Below are 8,733 nucleotides of genomic sequence, written 5' to 3'. Positions count from 1 at the left end.
TCGCTCTTGTCGCCCAGGCTGGAATGCAGTGGCACAATCTTGGCTCACTGCAACCTCCACCTCCCGGGTTAAAGTGATTCTCCTGCCTCAGCCTCCCAAGTAGCTGGGATTACAGGTGCATGCCACCACACCGGGCTAATTTTCATATTTTTAGAAGAGATGGGGTTTCACCATGTTGGCCAGGTAGGTCTTGAACTCCTGACCTCAGGTGATCTGCCTGCCTCGGCCTCCCAAAGTGCTGGAATTACAGGCGTGAGCTACCATGCCCAGCCCACGACTAATGTTCTTATAATCACTGCCATCTCTGGGTGTTTAGTAGTTTCAGTAGTGGCATCTGATAACCATGGTTTCTATTACAAAGGTGCCTGGGATCTCGGAAAACCGGGGGCAACAGTGTAATATGCTGTGTCGTCATCATCAGCTGTTTGTAAGGGCAGAAGCAAAGTCAAATGGAAACTGATCGTGCACGCAGCTGCTGCAAACGCAAAGCTGCTCACGTGTGTGCTGAGGGGAAAGAGGGCAGTCCCAGACTGATCTTTCAGTCCCATCTGTACACGCGAAATATCCACACAACAGAACCATCTTCAGCCCCAGACGGCACTGACGCAGGCATCTCTGGAACAACAGGAAAGTGGTAACTCATCTCAAATCAGTGCAGATGGAGAGTGTCATTTAGAGGTCATAAGACAGGAGAGTTTCTACCAGAACACCGATTTGGTGGTTAGAAACAGGAACCCGCTGATGCCATCTGGGAGTAATTAAGACGAACAGGAAATTCTTGCTCTGTGCCAAACTGAGCCCAACGCTGAGAATAAGGTGGGTGTGCAATAAGCACTTGCTGGATCACACTCAACAAGAGGGTTCAATGTTGCTTGCGACTGATGCATACAATGATTAAAAATCCTGATCTAGAATAATAATTATTCTTTGCAATTCAGAGAAAAGGATCAAAAAAGGAAAAGAAAGAAACGGAAGAAAGGTAAAAAAAGAATCGAAATGCCTGAGGACTCACCCTATCTTTACTCCATTTAAGAGGCTACAATATCTTTTAAAGCTAAATGTCAAGTGTTTCATTCCTTAACAGTCAGAGGCTTCTGTGAGTGGACGGCACAGGCCAGAAAATAGGTTTTAAAGACAAAACTCCATTCTTCAACTCAGTTTAACAGAAATTTTGTAAATATCTTAGTTACATTTTCTTCTTTTTTTTGAGACGGAGTCTCGCTCCGTTGCCCAGGCTGGAGTGCAGTGGTGCGATCTTGGCTCACTGCAACCTCTGTCGGCTGGGTTCAGGCGATTCTCGGGCCTCAGCCTCCCTGGTAGCTGGGCCTATAGGCATGCACCAGCACACCTGGCTAATTTTTGTATTTTTGGTAGAGATGAGGTTTTATCATGTTGGTCAGGCTGGTCTTGAACTCCTGGCCTCAAGTGATCTGTCTGCCTCAGCCTCCCAAAGTGCTGGGATTACAGGCACGGGCCACCATGCCCGGTCCTTAGTTACCTTTTCTACATGTATTTACTACTTGAAGGGGGCCAATACTGAATTTATCTATTAAAACAAACAAAAACCCTCAAGATTAAAACTTGATAGCTTAACTAGCAGTGCTTAGAATATATAAAAATTTTTATTAATTTCTTGTAAATGCCTGTGTAAACAGATTATAAGTATGTCCTTCTTGGCTACGAAACCAAAAGTGAACCATTGTAATGGTGAACCAAAGTAAAAGCTTATGATGGAAGAAATTAAACGGGTCAACTACATTTTATGGCTCAAACTAGTAGCAATGTATGTGATATTTTTGTTATTATTATCATAGCCTTACCATGCAGCAGTTATTATATTTCATATATTTGTGAAAGTGTGCATACTATATTATATTCATTATATTCATGCATGGTACGTGCTTCTCTAAGGATCCCACAGTCTGATCTCACAAACATCTATTCTACTTTAAGAATACGAACAGTGAAATATGGACTACGGGAAGATTATGACTGTGCTCAGGACTCCATAATGTGCCTGCCATGGAGCTGGGAATTCAGCCCCCTGATCACTGGGAACTCCTCAGCAGGAGTGGAACATGCAGGAGGAGGGAAGGGAGGAAGTGGAGGAGATGGAAAACTGGCTTCCAGCTGGTTTCGCTGAATCTGTGACTGACTTAAGAAGCAGGGTATGAATTACCATGCGCTTTACTGCCTCCTCTTGGAAACATCCTTATGTCATTGCGCTGCGGCCAGAGCCCTGAAGGACATCTGCTCTCCTTGGGAGCTGCTGAGCCAGGGTGCCCGTGACGTCTTCAGAATCCTTCAGTCCCGACTGTAGGAGAAACTTGGCACAGGCCAAATGCTGACCTGCACAGGCCAGATGCAGGGCTGAGGGGTGACAAAAATCATGTGGACTTAAAAACACAACCCCTGGAGCAATACTGACCTCGTGAGTTGATAGTGCCCAATAAAAATATCGATTCTTTCAATATCTTCCATAATTCATTTTCACAACTTCACCTATACTAGATCAAAATATTTTTCTTTTTAACCTGATTGGGTTGAAAATAGTTTTAAAGATAATAAAACCAGTTAGAGAGGATTTAAGAAATTGATCTAGGCCAGGCGTGGTGGCTCACGCCTGTAATCCCAGCACTTTGGGAGCCTGAGGTGGGCAGATCACGAGGTCAAGAGTGTGAAACCAGCCTGACCAACATGGTGAAACCCCATCTCTACTAAAATTAAAAAATTAGCCAGGCGTGGTGGTGCGTGCCTGTAATCCCAGCTACTCAGGAGGCTGAGGGAGGAAAATCACTTGAACCTGGGAGGTGGAGGTTGCAGTAAGCACTGCACTCCAGCCTGGGTGACAGAGCAACACTGTCTCAAAAAAGAAAAAGAAAAAGAAAAAGAAACTGATCTAAAACAAGAAGCAACAGAGCAAGTTAACAAGATATAGGAGACTCCTCTCCATACTCCAGAATGCTCTGGAAACACACTTTAAATGGTACAAAAAACTTTCTAAAAGGTTCATTGAATTTGCTTTGTAAATAAAACTATCACCACAAATAATTATGTAACCAAGAAAACACTGTTGAACAGGCTTCCCACTCTGGGTATAGAAATCAACACTGAGGTTCCTGGTGTGCTGAGTTCAGGGGCACTGGTGGTTCTGCTGCCTTCTCTCCAGCAGAGAAGCGGTGTCCCTTCCTGGGCAGAGCAGCTGCCCTTTCCAGCCCTAGAGTGACTAGGTAGGTACCTGCAAGTCTTTGAAGCATCAGAAAGATCTCACTAGGCCAGGCGCAGTGGCTCATGCCTATAATCCCTGCACTTTGAGAGGCTGAGGTGGACAGATCACTTGAGGTCAGGAGTTGGAGACCAGCCTGGCCAACAAGGTGAAACCTTGTCTCTACTAAAAATACAGAAATTAGCTGGGCATGGTGGTGGGCACCCGTAGTCCCAGCTACTTGGGAGGCAGAAGAATCGCTTGAACTTGGGAGGCAGAGGTTACAGTGAGCCAAGATCACGCCACTACCCTTCCGACTGGGTAACAGCGCGAGACTTTGTCCAAAAAAAAAAAAAAAAAAAAAAAGATTCCACTAAACCCTTGCAAGATGGTCTTTGGCTCATAGAATGTTAGAGGGTTTATTTTAAAGTCCAAGTCTAAAGAATTTGTTCTCAGAATATGTTTCTGAATATTCTAAATAAAAAAAAAATCATAGTGAATATAGTTCCTAAATATACTCCTAAATGGATGACCTGTGAAGAATTGATACAATACCTGGCTAGCAGGTGTCTTCATGAATTAGAAAGAAACTGCTTTTATGACGCATATATTATTATGGTTTAAAATAATAACAAAGGTTAACAACAGCAGTTGTAATGAGTGGCAGTCATCATCACTGTTATAATAACAACAATTATATGAAGGCTTTACAGAGAAAAAGATATTTTAAGGAAAAGTAGTTGAGCTATTAGAAGAATAACATTAAGGCTGGTCGCGGTGGCTCATGCCTGTAATCCCAGCACTTTGGGAGGCCAAGGCAGGTAGATTGTTTGAGGTCAGGAGTTCAAGACCAGCCTGGCCAACACAGGGAAACCCCGTCTGTACTAAAAATACAAAAATTGGCCAGGCATGGTGGTGCATGCCTGTAATTCTAGCTACTTGGGAGGCTGAGGCACGAGAATCACTTAAGCCAGGAGGTGGATGTTGCAGTAAGCTGAGATGGCGTGCCACTATACTCCAGCCTGGGCAACAGAGGGAAACTCTGTCTCAACAACACCACCACAAAAAGAAAAAAAAAAAGGAAGAATATTAAAATCAATGTTTTAAATATAAAAGTGTATTGGTTATACTCAGTTTACTAATTTCCAAGGCATATATAAAATTAAACGGTACCTGATCGATTTTTTTCATCTTTAGAATTGATGTCAGCTCCCAAGGATAAGAGAGTCTGAATTGTACTTGTATGTCCTTCCTGAATTGAAACAAATTTATCACTGTGAGGAGGATAAAAGAAAACCTTTTGCGAACCAAAAAGTATCTGAGACAGGTCTCAATCAATTTAGAAGTTTATTTTGCCAAAGTTAAGGACATACCCGAGAGACAGATCTGTGTCTTTCTCCAAAGATGATTTTGAGGGCTTCAATATTTAAAGGGGAAAAGAGGGCTGGAGTGAAAAGGAGGGGAGGGTACAGTCACATTACTGAATCCACGCTGCAGGATAAAAGGAGTAGGTGGGGGGAATAGGCAATGATACATTAAATATCTCTTTCTGCTCAGTAAATTGGCATTTTATATAAGATAAGGTGAATATAAAGTAGCTACCTGTGGAAATATTTAACCCTTTATCTGTAGCTATCTGCTTAGGAACAAAAGGAAAGGCAGCTTTCCGCATGACTCAGCTTTTAGCTTAATTTTTTTTTCTTTTGGCAGAGTGACTTGGGGGTCTTAAGTTTTTATTTTCCTTTCACACTTTAAACCCAGACTCCAACATACATTAGGTACCTTTTCTAAAACAGTCAACTGCTAAAAGTGAATTTTCATATCTTTTTTTCCCTTCTTTTTTTTTTTTTTTTTTTTTTTTTTGTAGAGACAAGGTCTCACTATGTTGTCCAGACTGATCACAAACTTCTGGGCTCAAAGGATCCTCCCGCTTCAGCCTCCCAAAGTGTTGGGATTACAGGTGTGAGCCACTGTGCCTGGCCAAATTTTCATATCTAAAGTAAGATAGTGTATCATTCTCAATTCTAGTATAAATCATTAAATAAATATTTTGGTGACATTTAATTATTAGAATACAGATAATCAACTCTGTGGGCCAAATTACTGACCCAATGCAGTTAGTTTCCATCATTGTGAGCAGTACAAATCTTGTGATTTATACAGAACCCAAAACTCTAAAATTTCCCAAGCAAATACACTCTTCGTTAAAATCTTTAGGGCACAGATAAACTAGAAAAGATCATAACCTCTCATAAATGGGAATTCCTATTACAGCTAGTAGGAATTATTATATTTTTTAAAATAAAAATATTATTTATTATATATATATATATGTATATATATATATTTGAGATGTAGTCTTGCTCTGTTGCCTGGCTGGGCAACATCGTGCAGTGGCATGATCTTGGCTCACTGCAACCTCTGCCTCCTGGGTTCAAGTGATCCTTCTGCCTCAGTCTCCTGAGTTGTTGGGACTACCGGCGTGCGTCACCACACCCAGCCTAAATTTTTTGGTATTTTTTAGCAGAGACAGGGTTTCACCATGTTGGCCAGGATGGTCTCGATGTTTTTTTTTTTCTTGCTCTGTTGCCCAGGCTGGAGTGCAATGGTCGCAATCTTGGCTCACTGTAAGCTCCTTCTCCCAGGTTCATGCCATTCTCCTGCCTCAGCCTCCCTAGTAGCTGGGACTACAGGCACCTGTCACCATGTCCGGCTAATTTTTTGTATTTTTAGTAGAGACAGAGTTTCACCATGTTAGCCAGGATGGTCTTGATCTCCTGACCTCATGATCCACCTGCCTCGGCCTCCCAAAGTGCTGGGATTATAGGAGTGAGCCACTACGCTCGGCCTATGAAATAATTTATACACTCTTTGTCTAGCCAGTTAGTCTGCTACTATGTGATGAGACTACAATTAAGGTTCCAGGTTCACTCTTCCTATGGGAGGACCCTGTGGCCACAGAGCACATCCATGGGTATCTACCCAGCTGCTCGAAAGCAGGACATCAGGCAGGAGAATGTAATTGATTAGAAAAACAAGTAGGCTGGGCATGGTGGCTTACACCTGTAATCCCAGCACTTTGGGAGGCCGAGGTGGGTGGATCATGAGGTCAAGAGTTCAAGACCAGCCTGGCCAACATGGTGAAACTCCGTCTCTACTAAGAATACAAAAATTAGCTGGGCATGGTGGCATGCACCTGTAATCCAGCCTGGGCAACAGAGCAAGACTCCATCTCAAAACAAAAACAAAAACAAACAAACAAAAAAACAAAAAATAAGTAAAGGCATAGCCAATAGATAATGTTAAGGATAATATGCAAAATGCTCCTAGCATTTAAAACAGCTACTTTTCCAGTGAAAATGTTTGTTTATCTTCAATATTTCACACCCCAGAGAGCCTAGTAAATGCAATTCTCTTGCCCTGGCTGAAGAGTTCTTAACTTCTGAAATCCAGTATAAGAACAGAGAGCCAAGAATTTCATACAATGGGTATTTATGGCTTCAAATAACATTATTCCCGAAAACAAAAACCTGTGTGTGAGGGGGGGATGCACTTTATGGAGTAAAAGTTTTTTTTTAAAGTAAGTTTTTGCCTAGAAACAAATTCAAGTCAGGTTTCTATTTAAAGAGATAAAGTGCTTCAGAATCCTGACCATTTCAGAAGAATATCATGGGCAATTTCGTCCATACAGATGGGGTCAAAGAAACCAGGCTATGGGAGCTACCCATCAATGGAGTAAGGCAAGCCTTGGGGAAGCTGGGACAATGTTATAAGAGGTAACAAACCTTAGCTGCATAATGAAGTGCTGTGAGGTGGGTTGACGTGGCTCTCACATCTACATCGATGCCAAGTTCAGAGACCAAGAATCGGATGGCTTTGTTCTGCCCTGTGACAGCTGCCCTGTGCAGAGCCTGGGCCCCCAGGCTGTCTTCTGCTGAAAGGCAAGCCTAGTGGGCAGACGAGAGAAAGGAGCAAAGGTCAAAGACAAGAAACAGGGCAACTTAGATCTGGGCACCTGCTGGCGCTTCAGCAAAACTGAGCTGTTTGCGCATAGCTCTCTGGGTGGAGGATATGTGGCTTTGTCTCACTCTCAAAGGACTCTTTTTTTTTGAGACAAAGTCTCACTCTGTTGCTCAGGCTGGAGTGCAGTGGTGCGATCTTGGCTCACTGCAACCTCCATCTCCTTCGTTCGAGCAAGTCTCCTGCCTCCGCCTCAGGTGTGTGCCACTACACCGGGCTAATTTTTATATTTTCAGTAGAGATGGGTTTTAACGTGCTGGCCAGGCTAGTTTCAAATTCCTAACCTTAGGTTACCCACCTGCTTTGGCCTCCCGAAGTGCTGGGATTACAGGCATGAGCCATCGTGCCCTGCTCTCAAAAAAGGGCTCGCTAATCAAAAAGATGGTTATGATTCAATGTTCCAGGCTATGGTGCCAAAAGCACTCTCAGCAGAGACAATTTGTTGTTATTATTGCTATAAAACAGCTACCATTTACTGAATATTTTGCCAACTGCTTTATCTACATTGTATTATTTAATCCTCATAAAACTTTCTGAAGAAACTAAATTTCTCTCCATTTTACAGATGGGAATACTGGTGCTTAAAGATGTCACCAAGTCGCAGAGAGAGTTTGGAGGGGCTGGCGAATGGAACCTGGGATCTGAGCAACGATGTGCTCTGTTTATCCTGTGACCTAAAATTTGTAAGAAGAACCAAAAGAATAAAAACACAACCATTTTTATACCCCATGTTCATCAAGGAGCAGCCTAGTGACATCGATGTGACCACACTGGATTGCATCCATCAAGGGGGTGACGCCACAGTTGTCTCTGTAGTCTGGTTCATATTGGCACCTAGAGCCAAAACCCCAAGTAAGAGCTGAGAAAATTCACCACCTCAAACCCAAGGGACAGTTGACACCTGATCATCTGCAGTTGGACTGCATGTGTGGAAACGGCCTGTGAGCGTGGAGCTCTCTCTATTCTCCCCCATCTCAGTGTCCGAACTGAGCACTAAGCCTTCAGGAGCATGATGGTCTTCCCCAGCAGACCCGTTGTTCCTCTAACGTTCTCCATCCCATTTGACAGCACTTGGTCTCTTCAGCTTCCTGCACCAGAGGTCCTGAAGTCACCCCTTGCCACTGCCTTTCCCTCATCCTTCCTGATCAGTTGATTACCCCCATCCCTCAATTCCACAGCCAAAATATTTAAGACATCTGTGTCCAAGCTGGGCACGGTGGCTCACGACTGTAATCCCAGCACTTTGGGAGACCAAGGTGGGTGGATCACCTGAGGTCAGGAGTTCAAGACCAGCCTGGCCAACATGGTGAAACCCTGTCTCTACCAAAAATATAAAAAATTAGCTGGGTGTGGTGGCATGCACCTGCAATCCCAGCTACTTAAGAGGTTGAGGCAGGAGAATCAATCGCTTGAGCCTGGGAGGTGGAGGTTGCAGTGAGCTGAGATTGCGCCGCTGCAGTCCAGCCTGGGTAACAAGAGGGAAACTCCATCTCAAAAACTTAAAAAAA

General features: G+C 43.4%; 1 protein-coding gene across 4 annotated transcripts in view; it reads right to left on the bottom strand.

Moving 5' to 3' along the window:
• Positions 1-8,733, bottom strand: part of ANKRD16 (ankyrin repeat domain 16) — a 36,325-nt gene that overhangs the window by 22,623 nt on the left and 4,969 nt on the right. For 2 of the 4 annotated variants that reach the window (XM_011957063.1, XM_011957062.1), the window contains exons 4-7: positions 7,951-8,059; positions 6,991-7,152; positions 4,379-4,457; positions 2,180-2,370 (exon numbers count right to left, since the gene is read on the bottom strand). In XM_011957063.1, the coding sequence (XP_011812453.1) occupies positions 2,213-2,370; positions 4,379-4,457; positions 6,991-7,152; positions 7,951-8,059 (508 nt within the window). In that variant the 3' untranslated portion in view covers positions 2,180-2,212. Of the gene's footprint in view, positions 1-2,169; positions 2,371-4,378; positions 4,458-6,990; positions 7,153-7,950; positions 8,060-8,733 lie in introns of those variants that run through there. The other 2 variants (XM_011957061.1, XM_011957064.1) reach the window with 2 other exon arrangements.

Source organism: Colobus angolensis, unplaced genomic scaffold (assembly GCF_000951035.1).
Source record: "Colobus angolensis palliatus isolate OR3802 unplaced genomic scaffold, Cang.pa_1.0 Scaffold432, whole genome shotgun sequence".
NCBI lineage: Eukaryota > Metazoa > Chordata > Mammalia > Primates > Cercopithecidae > Colobus > Colobus angolensis.
Note: the sequence above shows the minus strand (reverse complement) of the source record. Positions and strands in the feature narration are given on the sequence as shown.